The following is an 18,707-nucleotide window of genomic DNA, read 5'->3' on the forward strand; positions in this document are numbered from 1 at the left end:
CTGGAGAAGCCATTTGGCTATGTGACCGCTGACAAAACCCAATTCTCACTCCTTTTCTTTATGCGCACCAGATGACAGTGAGGTCCTTCATTTGCCTGCTAGGAAATAGCACTGAGACCAGATGAGACTGTGGAGTGAAATCAGTTTGGAAAATGTATTTAAAATACATCAGCAGAAAACTAGTGAATTCATTTTACTTTATGAAAGATGTTAGAATAGCCAATACAAAAAACATCTAAGCAAAATAAAAACCATGTTATACACAAAAATACATTTTTAGTTATTTATATTAATAAAATGTGTACACTGCAGAAGAATTTTATAAAGAACATAAAATGTACATTAAAATGGTCAATAAAAAAATCAACATTTAAAAAACACTAAAAACCAATAAAATCAATAGTTAAAGGTATGCTAAACTAAACTATATGAAAACAATCAGTAAGGAGACAATTAGAAACAAGGACTAGTATTATTTTATTTTCATTTAGAAATCACTTCCCAGAAAGTATCTCAAAAATACCAACAATAAAAAAAACATTTCATATGCAAACCAATTAAAAACATTTTAAAATCCCACACAGACCCTCCGTGACGCAGAGTGGTAAGCGGCAGTAATGCAGCCGAAGCTCTGCTCACGTCTGCAGTTCGATTCCAAGGGAAGGAGGAAGTCGAATCTCCGGTAAAAGGGGTCGAGGTCCACTCAGCCTCCCATCCATCCATGGTCAGTAAAATGAGTGCCGGGGAAGGAACTGGCAGTCCCACCTCATATATACGGTCTGCCTAGTAAACGTCGCAAGACGTCACCCTGAGAGTCGGAAACGACTCGCACTACAAGTGCGGGGACACCTTTACCTTCTAAAATCCCACAGAAACAGTAATAAAGCTCTGCACTTAAAAGGTTTGTTGAAAAAGGAAGGTCTTCTATAGGCACCACAAAAAAAAAACACCTGTCTGATATGTAACAGGAGGAAGTTCAAAAAAGTAGATGCCACCACACAAAAGGCCAGGTTTCTCTATCATGCAGAGTGGACTTCCTAATGAGATGGTATGCGTAAGAGGCCATCTTCTGCAGACTTCAGTGATGGGCTGAATATATAACATGTGAGATAATCTTTTAAGAATCCTGGCCCCAACCTGTATAGAGCTTTAATCTATGTAGCCTGCAAGATGAAGAATAAAGCTCCCATTGAAGTTCTTTCCATACTCCCTAAATTTCAATTGTTTCTCCTGTGTATCCCGTGATGTAAGCCTACTGCTTTCATTGAATCTCTTTCCATACTCCGTGCATTAAAAAAGTTACTCCACAGTGTTTTTTCATGAGAAGTAAGTGTGCTCTGACTGAACCTCTTTCCACACACTACATTTAAATGGTTTCTCCCGTGTGGGTTCTGTGATGTAAAACAAGGTTACTGCTTACACTGAAGCTTTTTCCACACTCCCTGCATTTAAACGGTTTCTCCCCTGTGTGGGTTCTTACATGTAATGTAAGGTGATCATTCCGACGGAAGCTCTTTCCACACTCCCTGCATTTAAATGGTTTCTCCCCTGTGTGGGTTCTTTGATGTGAAGTAAGGGGACCGCTTTGACTGAAGCTCTTTCCACACTCGTTACATTTAAATGGCTTCTCCCCTGTGTGGGTTCTTTGATGTGAAGTAAGGTGACTGCTCTTATTAAAGCCCTGTCCACACTCCTTGCATTTAAATGGTTTCTCCCCTGTGTGTGTTTGGTGATGTAATTTCAGGCTAATGCTTACACTGAAGCTCTTTCCGCACTCACTGCATTTAAATGGTTTCTCCCCTGTGTGTGTTCTTTCATGTAATCTGAGGTTACCACTCCGACTGAAGCTCTTTCCACACTCTTTGCATTTAAACGGCTTCTCCCCTGTGTGGGTTCTTTGATGTAAAGTAAGGTCACTGCTCCGACTGAAGCTCTTTCCACACTCACTGCATTTAAATTGTTTCTCCCCTGTATGGGTTCTTTGATGCAAAGTAAGCTTACTTCTCTGACTGAAGCTCTTTCCGCACTCACTGCATTTAAATGGTTTCTCCCCTGTGTGTGTTCTTTCATGTAACCTGAGGTTACCACTCTGACTGAAGCTCTTTCCACACTCCTTACATTTAAATGGCTTCTCCCCCGTGTGGGTTCTTTGATGTGAAGTAAGCTGACTTCTCTCACTAAACCCCTGTCCACACTCCATGCATTTAAATGGTTTCTCCCCTGTGTGTGTTCTTTGATGTGAAGTAAGCTTACTTCTCTGACTAAAGCCCTGTCCACACTCCATGCATTTAAATGGTTTCTCCCCTGTGTGTGTTTGGTGATGTAATTTCAGGCTACTGCTTACACTGAAGCTCTTTCCGCACTCACTGCATTTAAATGGCTTCTCCCCTGTGTGGGTTCTTTGATGTGAAGTAAGCTTACTGCTCTGACTAAAGCCCTGTCCACACTCCATGCATTTAAATGGTTTCTCCCCTGTGTGTGTACGGTGATGTAATTTCAGGCTACTGCTTACACTGAAGCTCTTTCCGCACTCACTGCATTTAAATGGCTTCTCCGCTGTGTGGGTTCTTTGATGTGAAGTAAGGCTACTACTCTGACTGAAGCTCTTTCCACACTCTTTGCATTTAAATGGCTTCTCCCCTGTGTGGGTTCTTTGATGCGAAGTAAGGTCACTGCTTCGACTGAAGCTCTTTCCACACTCCATGCATTTAAATGGCTTCTCACCTGTGTGGGTTCTTTGATGTAAAGTAAGTTTACTGCTCTGACTGAAGCTCTTTCCACATTCCCTGCATTTAAATGGTTTCTCGCCTGTGTGGGTTCTTTCATGTAAAGTAAGGCTACTGTTCTGACTGAAGCACTTTCCACACTGCTTGCATTTAAATGGCTTCTCCCCTGTGTGAGTTCTTTGATGCGAAGTAAGGTCACTGCTCTGACTGAAGCTCATTCCACACTCTCTGCATTTAAATGGTTTCTCCCCTGTGTGTGTTCTGTGATGCAAAGTAAGGTTATTGCTCTGACTGAAGCTCTTTCCACATTCCCTGCATTTAAATGGTTTCTCGCCTGTGTGGGTTCTTTGATGCGAAGTAAGGCTACCGTTCTGATTGAAGCACTTTCCACACTCTCTGCATTTAAATGGTTTCTCCCCTGTGTGTGTTCGGTGATGTGAAGTAAGCTTACTTCTCTCACTAAACCCCTGACCACACTCCATGCATTTAAATGGTTTCTCCCCTGTGTGTGTTCTTTGATGTGAAGTAAGCTTACTTCTCTGACTAAAGCCCTGTCCACACTCCATGCATTTAAATGGTTTCTCCCCTGTGTGTGTTTGGTGATGTAATTTCAGGCTACTGCTTACACTGAAGCTCTTTCCGCACTCACTGCATTTAAATGGTTTCTCCCCTGTATGGGTTCTTTGATGCGAAGTAAGCTCATTGCTCTGACTGAAGCTCTTTCCACACTCCCTGCATTTAAATGGCTTCTCCCCTATATGGGTTCCTTGATGCAAAGTAAGGTGACCGCTCTGACTGAAGCTCTTTCCACACTCCATGCATTTAAATGGTTTCTCCCCTGTGTGACTCTCAGTCTTGGCTATTACCAGTGGCACCATCTGTGGTTTTCTATTATTCTCATTCTGCTGGTCACCTGCTGGGGGGGAAGAGGGTTGAAAAAAACACATTGGAATTTCAAGGCAGAAACAAAGCATTTCATCACAGATGAAGCCCAATTATCTGCTTCTCTATTTTTACATCTCCATTATTCTCCCCCTTTTATCTTTGCATGGCCCTCCCTCCCTATTCAATATCTATATAAACTCGCTGACAAAACACCTGTCGGCAGTAAACTCTCACCCTCCTGTCTTGGCAAGGAGACACTTAACCTGTCTTCTATATGCCGAAGACATTGCCCTGTTATGCCAAACGCAGGTGGGCTTACGTCGTCTCTTAAGAGAACTTGCCTCCTTTTGTGTGGATGAACTTTTGAGAATTAACTATGCGAAATGCAAGGTTTTAGTTTTCGCCAAAAGTAGACATAAACACCGCTGGCAAATTGACAACCATATTATTGACCAAGTCAACGCCTTCAGTTACCTTGGCATTGCATTCCATCCCTTAGGTTCTTGGAATGCGCATTTTGTCCAGTCTGCTACGACCGCACAGAAATCAGCCGGAGCTTTACTGACCTTCTTTTATACAAAGGGCGGTCAGTACATTCCGGCAGCAGTCCAGGTATTCAACGCCAAGGTGCTTCCTCAACTTCTTTACGGGACCCAAATTTGTAGTGGAGGCAATTACGCATTGTTGGAGAGGGTACAATCTAAATTCATGAGGTCCATTTTGGGCGCTCCGAGATGTGTCCCCAGTGTGACCTTGCGCTTGGAATTAGGTGCCCTTCTGATTGAGACCCACGCTTGGATATTAAAATTTAACTACTGGATGAAGCTGCTATTTTTACCCACTGGATTGCCCCCCTTAACTTTGGAAGATTCCTTCCAATCTCAATGGCATCGGGTAACGATTCACAAACTCGGAACTCTCGGTTTTTCGCTCCCAGCGATTGGTGCCCTAGGCCATACGACCGCTAAAACAACAATCATCCAACGCCTCAAAGATGTTGAGTATCAGAACAACATGAGCCTAGTTGCCGCTTATTCAGAATGCAGTATTAATGTAAATCCCTGTATCTTGGCCACTTACATTTCAAGTTTATCTACCCCGAAACTCAGGAGAGCTTTTACCCTGGCACGACTCAATGTTCTGCCCTCGGCACTAATGGAGGGTAGATACAGGGGAGTCGATTGTTATGATCGAACTTGCCCCTGTGGAGCAGATGCGGTCGAGACAGTGAACCTTGTACTACTTTGCTGCCCTTTTTATTCAGATCTCCGCCTTAAGTTCATCTCCCCACTTTTATCTAATCTTCCTCTGAGCCCAGAAGCTATGATTTTACAATATTTAATGGCAGATTCAGAATCACGGATCACTCTGAGGTCGCCTCGTTCTGCACAGCTGCTATGGCTCGCAGGAGGGACCTAATGCGATGTCTATTAGATCAAGGTTTTAGCTAGATTACTATGTGGACCCGGTTTTAGCTTTTTAGCTTTCTCACTGCACTGATACTGTATTCTATTCTATCTCCACTCTGATATTCAGAGGATCCGTAATTATACCGCTGGTCTTGGACCGTAATAAAGATTTTACGTTATCTTTGCGTGGCCAGATGAAAGCAAGGTTACCTGAATATCCTGCAGTCTCACACAGCAACATAAATTCCTTTCAGGTCCATATAACACTTGATGTCACTAAGCCCAGATTTGTCTGGGTTTCCTGCTACTGCCATACAACTGTGATATATATTTCTAAAATAATATGCAATGAAAAGTGGGGTGTGGGGGAAGAGAAGGGCAGCAAGTCTGCAGAACAGGACAAATTGGGCACAGCTCACTTCTCCTTGATTCTTAATAATTTGACTGCAGTCAAAAGAGCCGGTCAGACAGAAATATAGGAACAAATGAAGTTGTGATATACTAAATCAGACCCCTGGTCCCTCGAGCTCAGTACTGTCAATACTGGCTGGCAGCTGCGCTGCAGGTTTTCAGATAAAGACACTTCTAAATTCCACCTGAAGATTCAAGGGATTAAACTTAGCTGAGCTAAGACAGGGATGGCCAAAGACCAACACTACACGAGTTTGCAATGATGCTCTGAACCGTAAGGGGAATGCCCGACTGATCTCTCCCCTTCATCAAAGCCCTGTACAATTAGATCTTGTTCTTCCAGCCAAGAGACTAAGCCCAGGTTTGACATTTCTTTCAAAGATACAGATAAGCTAGTTAGTTCTGAACTGAAATTATTCTCCTCTCTCCATAACAAAGAACGATCTTAGATCTCCTGGAGATGAATAGCACAGGGACATGTAGATCCAAATGTCTCTTGTGGACAAGAAACTGTTCAAAAATCTCAATTCAGTGACACTGTGGAAACCAATCCAGCTATCTTAATTTGGGGATTTCTCAGCAGATGGGAAGGAAACTTCAACCTGGATGCCATTCCCCCTCCTTATATGAACAGCCTGGCTGGATCAGACCACAGGCCTATCTATTCCAGCATCCTCACAGTGCCAAAGTGGATGCAGATGGGAAGTCTACAGGGAGCACGTGAAGGCATCACTTCCGAGCACTTCCAAGATAAGATCGCATGCATTCGCTGGGACTTAGACTCCAATATTATAGCAGTTGGACCTAATGAAGTATCCAGATCACGGTCTTGTCCTCATTTATTGGATGAGTTTCAGTCTGTGCAGCTTGAGGATGTTGACAGGATCCTTGGACTGGTGCGGGCGACCACATCTGTACTGGATCCTTGCCCCTCTTGGCTGGTGAAAGCTGTCAGGACCGGAACCGCCGGCTGGGCCAAGGAGGTAATAAATGCCTCTTTAAGAGAGGGAGTGGTCCCTGACTGCCTAAAAGAGGCGGTGGTGAGACCACTCCTGAAGAAACCCTCCTTGGACCCAGATACCTTGAACAACTATAGACCTGTGGCGAATGTTCCGTTCCTGGGCAAGATCCTGGAGCGGGTGGTTGCCGGCCAGCTCCAGACGCTCTTGGATGACACTGATTATCTTGATCCATTTCAATCCGGTTTTAGGCCTGGTTATGGCACCGAAACAGCCCTGGTCGCCCTGTACGATGACCTCTGTCGGGAGAGGGACAGGGGGAGTGTAACTCTGTTGATTCTCCTTGATCTCTCAGCTGCTTTTGATACCATCGACCATGGTATCCTTCTGGGAAGACTCACGGAGTTGGGAGTTGGGGGTACTGCTTGGCAGTGGCTCCGCTCCTACTTGGTGGGTCGTCACCAGAAGGTAGTGCTTGGGGAACATTGCTCGACACCCTGGATTCTCCATTGTGGAGTCCCGCAGGGATCGGTCCTGTCCCCCATGATTTTTAACATCTACATGCAGCCGCTGGGTGCGGTCAACAGGAGTTTTGGGGTGCGTTGTCATCAGTATGCTGATGACACACAACTCTATTTCTCCTTTTCATCCTCTTCAGGTGAGGCTGTTAACGTGCTAAACCGCTGCCTGGCCGTGATAATGGACTGGATGGGAGCTAACAAACTGAAGCTCAATCCTGACAAGACCAAGACGCTGTTGGTGAGTGCCTTCACTGTCCAGATGGAGGATGTTCATCCTGTTCTTGATGGGGTTACACTCCCCTTGAAGGAACAGGTTCGTAGCTTGGGAGTTCTTTTCGATCCTTCCTTGTCTCTCGAGACCCAGGTGGCCTCGGTGGCACGGAATGCTTTCTACCATCTTTGACTGGTAGCCCAGCTATGTCCCTATCTGGACAGTGATGACCTTGCCTCAGTTGTTCACGCTCTGGTAACATCTAGGCTGGACTACTGCAATGCGCTCTACGTTGGGCTGCCCTTGAAGAAAGTTCGGAAACCACAGCTAGTCCAGAATGCAGCGGCCAGATTACTGACGTGGACCAGAAGGTCTGCTCATATAACACCTGTTCTGGCTCATCTGCACTGGCTTCCTATTTGTTTCCGGGCTAGATTCAAAGTGCTGGTTTTGACCTATAAAGCCCTACACGGCATGGGACCGTAATACCTGGTGGAACGCCTCTCCCAATATGAACCTACCCGTACACTGCGCTCAACATCTAAGGCCCTCCTCCGGGTGCCATCCCATCAAGAAGCCCGGAGGGTTGTGACTAGAACTAGGGCCTTTTCGGTAGTGGCCCCCAAACTGTGGAATAGTCTCCCCGATGAGGTACGCCTGGCGCCAACGCTGCTATCCTTTCGGCACCAGGTGAAAACCTTTTTATACTCCCAGGCATTTGAAAGTGTATTTTAAATTGTATTTTATAGTGTATTTTATCAGTATTTTCATTATTGTTGTATTTTGACGTTGTTGGTTCTTTGTTATTGTTTGTTTTGATCTTTGATTTCGTTATACTTATTGTATTTATATATTGTGCTTGTTTTATCTCTTATGTACACCGCCCACAGAGCCTTTTTGGCTTAGGGCGGTATATAAATTAAATTAAATAAATAAATAAAATAAATATCTAGTCCAGCATCCTCACAGTGCCTGATCAGATGCGAATGGGAAGTCTACAGGGAGGACATAAAGGCACCACCCTCCGATCTGACATCAGATGTGCGGCAGATAAAGGTGAGGCTTCAAAAGAACCACCAGCACCTTGAAATGGGCTGCCAATTGCTCCTTTGCTGGACTGGGGCACACTTGCACCTGCCAGTCAGCTGATCAGTGGTTGAATGAGTCTTTGCTCAAGGTAGGGAAAGCTGTTTCCAATGAATGGAAATCACTTCTCCCTCCCAGCGCTGCTCTGTGAAGCAGCCCCATTCAGCTCCTGAAGTTGAAAGAAGCAGTGTGGGGTGGCGAGCCAAGGGCTCAGCTTGGCTATGGGTGCCTGTTCCCTTTCGGAAGCCACTGCTTTTTAGAAAGATCGGCTGTGCATGGGACTTCTCTGGCAGGCAGCCCATCCGAAAGGCACCTTTTTTCCCTCCCTCCTGCACTATGAAAGGAGGGGGAAGGGTGCTTCAGAGAGCACTTTGCAGCTTTAAGACAGTCTCTGTGCTCCCAACGGGGCAAGGGTTGCACTCAGGTCCTGCTTGCTTGCTTCCTATAGGAATGCTGCCATTGGCCTGATCCACCAGGCTCTTCCTAAAGACATCTAAGATGTTCTCCAGGAGAACTCACACCCTGATGGGTCAATTAATCTGCAATGAATCATATTACACAGGAACTGAAAAATCCTACAATTTCCAAACCAAAATGGGGCCTCAACGCAGCTGAACATCTACCTGTTGATGTCGCATCTTTGGGATACTGGATAAAGGGATCGTTTCTTTCTTCCCAATACGAACGGAGGTCCGACTCTTTGAAGGAAATAGACAAGACTAGTTACTTTTGACCAGAAAATATTCAGCCGTTACAAACAGAGATTTTTATAGATAAGAAAAGGTATAATTTTGATCTGGTAAGTCCTGCTCTCGGTGAATACAACAGAGTTGTGTGGACCAAGTAGGGTCAGTCTGGCACTTGTGAACATGCGTCCACTGGGCATGAAGCTCATCTTGAAATGCTTGTTGGGGGTGAACCTAGTAAAGCCAGCTTCTTAGTAGGCTGCAAACTACTAGGGCAGAACCTAGTAAAGTCAGCAACAGTGGATGCAATTCACTGTGTCACAGGCCACCTGTATTTATAGAAATTGGCCATCTCCAATTCTTTATAATTGATTTACATAAAATTATGTGGGGGAAAGTGGCGCAAACAATACAAGCCAAAACATGAGTAAAAAGACAAGCTGCCACTTAAATAATCTTTTTTCCTTTGAGTTTTGTTTACAGTAGTTCCAAAATAAATTCTTTCCCGTAAAGTATCAACATTGTATAAGGAGTCCGGGCATTCAGCCAATGATCATGTCTATATATGGCTGAAGCTGTACAGGGGTGAGTCAGGAGAACTTATCAGAATACAACATCAGCATCAAGATGCAGGTTAGGATGAGAGTTCAAATGATGGAAACAAGAGTATAGTAGTAATATGAGCATGAACTGACAGAGTCTAGATCAGGGTTTCCCAACCTTTGGTCCACAGATGTTGCTGGACTACAGTTCCCATAATTCCTGACCATTGGCCATGCTGGATGGGGCTGATGGGAGTTGTAGTCCCACAACATCTGTGGCTCAAAGGTCGGGAAACCCTGGTCTAGATAGATACAAACTAGAGCTATAAAAGACGGACAGCCTTGGGGATTTTTACCAGTTGTCCGTGACACTGGTCGAAGAAAGAACCACCTGCTCTGAGTGTTAAGGTCCACACGCAGCAAAGGTGAGATCACTCCTTTTCAGATGGAAATCAATGTGACCTATGCTGTCCTTTGAAATGCAACACGTTAGCGTACATCCCCTTTGTATGTGCTGTGTAAGACCTATGTTCTGATATGTGGCTATGTCCACAAAGTATAGTAAATTAGACATGTTAATTATACATAGACACTGATAAAGATTTCCTTTCTTGATCGGCCAATAGATATTCCTAGACCTAAAAAGATTCTTGGCTGGGATCTCTGGCCACTTGGTTCACCTGGTCAGACCTAACTGCCGGCAAAAACTGATGGGTAAAAGTAGCCTAAGGAGTAAAATTGGTCTTCTCTACTGAGATGACATTGCAAGTCGTATGCACAGGACATGACCTGGTCAGGAGAGAGAACTCCCTCAGCTAACCAATGTGGGAATCTGCTTTGAAACCTTTCCCAAAAGTGGATAAAACTGAACTCCTGGTCCCACTCTGGGTTCCAGTTTGTGCGGTTCCTTTTGCTGCTTGAAATCTATCTTAGCCCCACATCTCAACTGGGGTCTGACTCCATCACCCTCCCCTGCTTTTCCTTCCGTACCTCAGCTTCCTGCCTTCTCTCTTTTTTTTTTTCAATAATTTTTATTCAGATTTTCATAAAACATACAAGACAAAACCATAAAACATTCAAAGACAAAAAACAAAATCAAAAATAGTTAAACAAAAAAAAATAAAAAGTAAAATATTGACTTCCCATTTGTCATAGATCAAATCAGTTATAAGTCTACAATGAATAACAATCCTGTCTCTTAAATCATATTATAAAATCACTTTCCTCCAGTAGTTATCTTACTTAATCATCAAATCTCGTAAACATTACTTTATTCTTTCCACAAAAAGTCAAAGAGAGGTTTCAATTCTTTAAGAAATATATCTATCAATTTTTCTCCAGATAAGCATATCGATTAATCCATCTCATTAATAATTATAATAATCTTATTATCATAACCATAGTCAAAATAAACATTTCGATTAATCCATCTCATCAGAATCTGTTAGGTTCAATAATTTCAGTAGCCATTATTCTATTATCCCTATTAGTTCCATCTTCCATCTTCCATCTTCAATAGTCTTGTTAAGTCCAGTAATTTCAGTGTCCAATCCTCCATTATCAGTATTCCGTAATAATCTTGCTGTCATAGCCATAGTCATACAGTAAGAGTCTGATGGGAATTTCCTCCATCCCAAATACCTTCTTGCCATCCATTCTGAATAGGTTGCTGGAATACTGCTGCAAAATCATATCTCTATTCTTTTTTACAAAATGTACTGGCCCATCTCTTGAAAGTTTTTCCATTGTCACATGTCTGCAGTTAATTCCATAGGTTTTCTCTATATTAGGCTCCATCACATCATTCCAGTCCAGAAGATTATCCATGCCATTGATAACTTTATCTCTAATATCTTCACCAATTTCTTCAGAGACAACATTGAATTCCAAACAGTAGATTTTATTTCTAAAATCCATAAACTCCAGATCTTTTTCCTGTTCCACGTTTGTTCCAGTCTCCAGGGTCTCCTCTCTCACAGGGACCCCTATTTCTTTAAACTCCTGCATCATTTTGCACAATTCAATTTTCAGCTCCTTACAACCCTGTCTCAGGGTTCGTTTCGTTATCTCAATCTCATCCATTATTTTCTGAAACCTACTTACTTCCAGATTCTCAGCCACTTTCTTGATTGCCATTTTAAAAGAAAAATATAAGAGAACCACTTCTTATTTCAGCAACAATTGGGTTAATACTCCAAGCTTGATGACATCACAGTATAAACAGAGCAGCCAGCCTTATCTCTCAATGCTTAAGAAAACAAAATGTAGTTCCCAGGATCGAAACAATTAATGGCGTCGTCAGGAAACAGATTCGTCAAAATAAAATAAACCAAAAAGAGAGTAGTCTCAGACAATATAATATTCTTCAGAATAGAAATCAAGAATAGAAATCCCTCTTCTGTGTATATCTTTAGAATGCAAATCCAGGACAGCTTTTTGCAACAAAAACAGAGATAAGCTGTTAATTAGTGAATAGCAGAGAAGAGTTATAGCTCACCGAGAAGATGTCCAAAGCCGATCAATCTGGCAAATCTCCTTTTACTGCAACGATTTAAGTCAAATAAAAAAAAATATAGAAAGAAGGGTGCTTGCCTGTTAGTCCGTTCTCTCTTTGAAGAAAAGATGAACGTGTCGCTTTATCAGATAGAGCTTGATGAAAAATCCGTCCCTCTTTGTCGGTTGGACCTCGTCTCATAAATTAATGAAATCTAGTCCTCACAACAAAAATAGGCTTTGAGGTTAATCTCTTCGTTTCTCCCTGCCCGGGAGACGTTTCATCAGTCAAAAAAAAAATGTTTTGACTGATTTATATCTGAATAAGCTTCTTTTGCGGTGGGAGCCCGTCCCAAAAGCAGGCACAGGCTAAGTCACCCTTCCCGGAAGTCCGCTTCCTGCCTTCTCTCGACCCTTTTCTGCTGCAACAAAGGTCCCGTCAAGGTTGCTGCTGCAATTTCTGCTTTCCTGGGATCTCTGCTAGCTGAGGGAACGGCCCTTGTTCCAGCTGCCAAGGAGCCTTTCTCGGGGTCCCTCTTGCCTGCTGCCTTCGCTGTGTCCCTGCCTGAGTCAAAGAGTCTCTGTGCTCCATTTATGTTTCCAGACTTCCCACCAGAGCTGGCAAAGCTAAATCTTGCTCTCTGTCCTGTCTTCTGGAGGTCATTCCCTACAAATTGTAGCCTCCACCTCCGCTTCCTCTTCTCCAAACTGCCGCTTCTTCCTGCTTCAAAGACAAAAGCTGACCTTTGGGCAGAGGAAGGAAGAGGGAGGAGGCAGGAGGTGCTCCCAGGAGCATCTCTTCCCACTGGGAGGTTAGAGTACAAGGCACAGAGTGTCAATCATCTGTTGAGGATGCAAGAGAAGATGCTCTGCTGGAGTTTGGGAGCTCCTGCCCTCTCCTCCTCCTGCTGCAAGGTAAGATTTTTCATCATGGGGCAGCTAAAGGCGGCAGGGAGGGGCACTTTTCGCACTTAATGATCAAAAAGCCCCAAGAACAGAGGAAGCTGCATTCACCGGATCCTTTCACCCCTCTTGGAGCTGCCAGGGACTAAACCTCGGACCTTCTACATGCAAAGCAGGTGTTCCCCTTCTGAGCTGCAGTCCCTCCCCAAATATCCAGGGTCCAGGCACCCATTTCCATGACAGCATCCCTGCAGTGGAAGGTTAAATAGCACAGGTACTAAATCCATACCTTCAACATTCATCAGTCAAGGGGGAAAAGTGCCCTTACCGAGAGAGGCCACCGTCTCATAATTCTCCTCCATGACTTCCCTGTGCAGAGCTCTTTGGCCAGGATCCAGCAGGGCCCATTCCTCCTCCGTGAAATACACGACCACCTCCTCAAAGGTCACCAGACCCTGGAAGGGCAACAGATCATGGAAGAAGAAGAGGCAGTTTCTCCAACATGTACCATTTGCTCAGCCAAAAACTTGAATAGCTTTCAAAGAAGATTGGACAAATCCATGGAGGATCAGGACATCAGTGGCTACGAGCCACAATGGCAATGCATTGCCTCCACTGCCAGAGGCAGTATGCTGGGAATTGCAACAGAGCAGGACACTTGGCAGCTACACTTTGGTTCATATCGTACTAATAGCCTGACCAGTGGGGCACGCTGGGATTAATTAATTAATTTTATTGCATTTATATACAACCCCATAGCCGAAGCTCTCTGGGTGGTTTACCACAAAAACGATATAGAAATCTAAAAATACATTTTAAAAAGCAATTTAAAAGCACATGCTAAAATGCCTGGGAGAAGAGGAAAGTCTTGACCTGGCGCCGAAAAGATAAGTGTTGGCGCCAGGCTCACCTCATCACAGAAATCATTCCATAATTTGGGGGCCACCACTGAGAAGGCCCTCTCCCTTGTTGCCGGACTTCGAGTTTCCCTCGGAGTGGGCACCCAGAAGAGGGCCTTAGATGTTAAGCGGAGTGTACGAGTGGGTTCGTATCAGGAGAGGCGTTCCATCAGGTACTTTGGTACCAAGCCATGTGACTCTCTTGAAGCTGTCCCACTCCCTTTTTGTTTGCATTTCTTTAGTACAGTTACTTTTTATTTAGCTTTTGTGGGGGAGAGTATTTCTGGATTTTACACTGCTCAGACACAATTGCAGGGCAGAGCTTGACTGTCTCTCGAAAAAGATCCCACCTCTCCAAGAGTGTATTTTAGGAGTTTTGCCAGAGTTCTGCCAGACACGTGTCACCGAATCACAAGTGGGGCGAGTGCTCATGTGTTCAGGTCCTGCTTGCAGGCTTCCCACAGGCATCTGGTCGGCCACTGCAAGAACCGGCTGCTGGAACAGACGGGCTATTGGCCTGATCCGGCAGGCTCTCCTTATGCAGCCTCAAAGGTAGTATTCTCCCAGAGCCCTCCCCGCTATGCTCAGAGAGATGCACCCCAGCTGTCCCCTCGGTCTCTCCCCCAATGATCCTCCCCTTACCTGATTGGGCTGCCCGGCTGCTCTTTCCACTCTATCCCACAGAAGAGACAATCCGGACGGTGCCTCTGAGGCCATGGCGCTGCCTGAGAGGGAGGAGTAAACTAGGCCAGCTCTGGGACTCCCACAGCTTTCACCACGATGCATGTTTTGTAGGGAGCAGCTCTCAAGGGCCTGCAGGGGAGAGACGGAGAATGGGAGGGATTTCATCCTTCATGCCAATTTGGGTTTCAGAGGTTTGAATGTTATAAGCAGCCTCAATCCAAATCAATAAATGGCACGTCCCTTTCCTCTGTTGTTTTCCCCCACAATGCTTGATCTGCAAAAGGCCTTAAAGGCCCCAAATCTCTCTCAGAACATTCTCCAGTTTCTTCCAGACTTTTCTCCATGCTTGGGCACCTGTTGTGTCCTTTGCCACCCCCAGGAATTTCACCCATCTCGGACCCCTCACCTCTCATCTCTGCTTCTGCTTCCGCAAAGTCTTTAATTCCTGAGCCCCACAGAGTTTCTTCGTCACATTGTGAACCATTTCAGGCTTTATTATTGGGCCCTTTTCATCATGGATATAATTAAAAATTTATTCTGCACAGATATTAATTCCATGTCATCTCCCTGACAGTTGGCAAAAAAATAGGTTTTGCACACATTGTCAAGAAATACTGGGGGTGAATTTGGTCAAATGACTCCATCTTGGAGCTTCCTGGGGATGCAAAACACCTCCAGTCTTTCCATCAGAAATATGGGGAGAGGAAAAGTGAGATGCATTCAGTCTGGTTCAGCTCACTGGGCAATGAAAAGAGTATGAAGAACAACTTGCAATACATCCATTTCAAGATCAGCAGGACACGTTATTTGGTACCATCCACTTGTATAATCTGAGTTAACCTTTAGACATTCCTGGACTACAACTCCCATCATCCCTGGCGTTTTGCCATGTTGTCCAGGGCTGATGGGAGTTGGTCCAACCATACCTGGAGGGCACCAAGTTACAGAACACTACTCCAAGTTGGAGAGGTGATGCACAAGGTGGAAAGCTTAACAGCAAACTCACCACACAGGGTTGAGCAACTGGGGTAATAAGTTGATTTGCTTATTATAGGTTTATCCAAACATTTCAATATATTTTTATATTTCTGTGCAGGCTTTCCTCTAATGAGCTCACAGTGGGAAACATAATTTGTCCCCCTCCTTTTGTCTTCACATCAACACTGTCACTGGTACCAGGACACCACCTGAATTTCACTCCTGAGCAGGGATTTGAACCTGGGTCTCTGTGGACATAGTTCAGCATTAAACTGTGATTCCAATACAATAGTCACACACACTTCCACAGATGTGGAAGGTCCCACACAGAGTGGATGTCTGAAATCTAGAGTGGCACATAAAAGTTTATCCTCACAACAATCCAGTGAGGTGGGCTGGGCTGAAAAAAAGTAGACCCAGAGACCTGCATAGATCTGGGGGGGGAGATCTTAGACCCCTTACTTCTTTGGGAGCAGGCTCTCAGCAGAGTCCCCATGTCTCCAGCAACTTGTGAGCCAATCAGCAAGAAAGGAGAGTGTATTAGCCACTGAGAAGAGTCTTCTAACATGCTTCCTTGTTCTTTCCTGATAATTAGAGTGAATCAGAGTGAAAGGAGGTGAAGTCAGCCACTGAGACTCTTCTCAGGAGGCAACACTTTGCCCTTCCATGCTTTTTGGCTCCTAGCTGTGGGAGAAGGCATTAACATGCATCTCATTCTCAACCCAGCAGGAACAGGATGGGAGGGGGCATGGCTATCATGAAAGGACCCTGCACTTCTGAATTTGCCACTACACTACTGTAGAGATGTGAAGGCCCATAACAAAAGTGGAAAATTTGGGAGGGAAAGCAGTTTTTTTCTCTCCCCCCCCAGTGCTCTGACCCCGCTCCTTAGAGAGCTCTGTATTGCTGTCCTGGGCTCCCACTGGGAGGAAGGGCAGGATATAAATCTAATAATTAATTAATTGCACTGAAGAAATGTCTGACTTGTTCCTGGCTACAAGAGACTCTACTATACAAATGTCAGTGACACATCCATAGCTCTACCCACTCTGGCATTTGACAGTAAATTGGCTGCTTGTGCGTAAATGTGGCCCTCGGGTTGAAGAATATTCCCTAACCACTACATTAGCCACAGGCTCTCATCCAAGACCGCCTTACAGAGCTCTTGCGACCACTGCCCAGCTATTGTGCTTTGGACAGAGGGGACGCTGCCAGCACCCCCACAGAGGAGCCAATCCTGCAAGAGAAGCTGAGATCCACCCCAAGGGGGCTTCAATGTTCCCCTCCAACACACTCCCAAGGGGATGTCTGGAGAAGCCTCTTCCCCTGGAGCCCAGCTGAGGAGGGGACATTTATTCATCCATTTCCTCCATCCTCTGCCTTGAGAGCTTCTAGAAGCCCATTCAGAGCCTGGTCAGTTTCAGATTCCTCTCTCCATCCCTCCATCTTCCTTGCCTGGCAGGAAGGAAACTGACCAGCCCCTCTTCCAGTTTAGGAAATCCAAAAGGGGCTCTTCCTCCAGCTCTGGGGCACTTTCTAGGGATGCCCAGAGGGAAGAGGGGCCACTTCCATCAACCCCCTCCCCCTCCCAAAAAGCAAAACTTCCTTCTCTCTCCCCTCCCCCCACCAGTCCCCTGTCAGGTTCAGGAATTGCAAAGGCAGCTCCCCTCCCCCAGCTGTGGCCCTCAAAACCAACACAGGACATCAACCCCCAACAGCTGCATCCCTTTCCCTGGGCGATGGCTTCCAAGAGGGCCTCGAAAGGCCAACCCCGCGGCACTTCGGACCCCCCTCTGCAAATGGATTGCATGCAGCATGGGTCCCCCTGAGGAAAAGGGGGGAGTGGGGCTCTTCCCTCCTTTTCCCTCACCCCCCAACAAAAATACCAAATCCCCCCCCTTGCACCTCTTTGCCCTCTGCACGCTCCCGCTTCCTCCTCTCTGGGCCTAATACTTTCTTTACCCGGAATACCAATGAAGACAGCCCTCCTACTTCCCCTTCAATATGCTCTCCCCCCTCCATGTGATTAAGACTTCCTGCCTCTCTAGGAACCAGAATTCCTTGCCTTAACCCATCGGAGGACTAAGTGGCAAGAGGTGCTTCTGTCCCCCCACTGCCAACAGTTTCCTCCCTCCCATCTGTCCCAATATTGCACCTCTTCTTCCTCTCTTGCCTCCCGCAGAAGCAGTGGCGAGATAGGTGTGTGCGTGTGTGCTGTGTGATATATACAATATACACATTTGTGTGTAAAAAGTAAAGTGTTCAGGAGGGACGGTGTAAAAGCTGGAACGGAACACGCCGGAATGGGCTCTTTAGAAAAGAAATTGATGCCCAAAATACTAGGATGTGTTAGAGACACATGAGAACAACATTTAGGAACAAAAACCATTCCGATAGCATTTTTATCAACCCTTTAACAACCAAAATGCCCTCCGGAACGGAATGAACAGCCCCGAACGGGGACTGTTCCCATTCATATATCTGGCCCAGAACTATCTATCCCAACAAACTGCCTCCCCCAATAATTTAAGCAGAGATTTTCTGCAGCTTTGCTGCCTTTCCTAAAGGCCCTTCTATTGCCTGGAGAAGCCATTTGGCTATGTGACCGCTGACAAAACCCAATTCTCACTCCTTTTCTCTATGCGCACCAGATGACAGTGAGGTCCTTCATTTGCCTGCTAGGAAATAGCACTGAGACCAGATGAGACTGTGGAGTGAAATCAGTTTGGAAAATGTATTTAAAATACATCAGCAGAAAACTAGTGAATTCATTTTACTTTATGAAAGATGTTAGAATAGCCAATACAAAAAACATCTAAGCAAAATAAAAACCATATTATACACAAAAATACATTTTTTTGTTATTTATATTAATAAAATGTGTACTCTGCAGAAGAATTTTATAAAGAATAGAAAATGTACATTAAAATGGTCAATAAAAAAATCAACATTTAAAAAACACTAAAAACCAATAAAATCAACAGTTAAAGGTATGCTAAACCAAACTATATGAAAACAATCAGTAAGGAGACCATTAGAAACAAGGACTAGTATTATTTTATTTTCATTTAGAAATCACTTCCCAGAAAGTATCTCAAAAATACCAACAATAAAAAAAACATTTCATATGCAAACCAATTAAAAACATTTTAAAATCCCACACAGACCCTCCGTGACGCAGAGTGGTAAGCGGCAGTAATGCAGCCGAAGCTCTGCTCACGTCTGCAGTTCGATTCCAACGGAAGGAGGAAGTCGAATCTCCGGTAAAAGGGGTCGAGGTCCACTCAGCCTCCCATCCATCCGTGGTCAGTAAA

At 44.8% G+C, this 18,707-nt stretch overlaps 1 protein-coding gene and 1 pseudogene across 1 annotated transcript; both read right to left on the reverse strand.

Moving 5' to 3' along the window:
• Positions 1-432: 432 nt before the first annotated feature.
• Positions 433-18,707, reverse strand: part of LOC133381721 (zinc finger protein 208-like) — a 32,589-nt pseudogene continuing 14,314 nt past the window's right edge.
• On the reverse strand, positions 5,794-17,384 carry LOC133381704 (zinc finger protein 773-like). The gene is made up of 5 exons (XM_061621109.1): positions 17,299-17,384; positions 14,374-14,544; positions 13,161-13,287; positions 8,832-8,906; positions 5,794-6,689 (listed from the first exon to the last, which is right to left on the reverse strand). Exons 2-5 carry the CDS (start codon positions 14,515-14,517, stop codon positions 6,457-6,459), a joined length of 579 nt encoding a protein of 192 aa, XP_061477093.1. The 5' UTR covers positions 14,518-14,544; positions 17,299-17,384; the 3' UTR covers positions 5,794-6,456.

Source organism: Rhineura floridana, chromosome 3, assembly GCF_030035675.1.
Source record: "Rhineura floridana isolate rRhiFlo1 chromosome 3, rRhiFlo1.hap2, whole genome shotgun sequence".
In the NCBI taxonomy this organism is placed as follows: Eukaryota; Metazoa; Chordata; class Lepidosauria; order Squamata; family Rhineuridae; genus Rhineura; species Rhineura floridana.

What these genes read in the sequence shown, in the direction of transcription:
- LOC133381704 (XM_061621109.1), bottom strand. Translation starts at nt 14,517, where the DNA reads ATGCATCGTGGTGAAAGCTGTGGGAGTCCCAGAGCTGGCCTAGTTTAC. An exon ending in CAGCCGGGCAGCCCAATCAG is followed by an intron (nt 13,288 to 14,373) that starts GTAAGGGGAGGA and finishes TTGCCCTTCCAG; the next exon opens with GGTCTGGTGACCTTTGAGGA. An exon ending in TGAGACGGTGGCCTCTCTCG is followed by an intron (nt 8,907 to 13,160) that starts GTAAGGGCACTT and finishes TTTCCTTCAAAG; the next exon opens with AGTCGGACCTCCGTTCGTAT.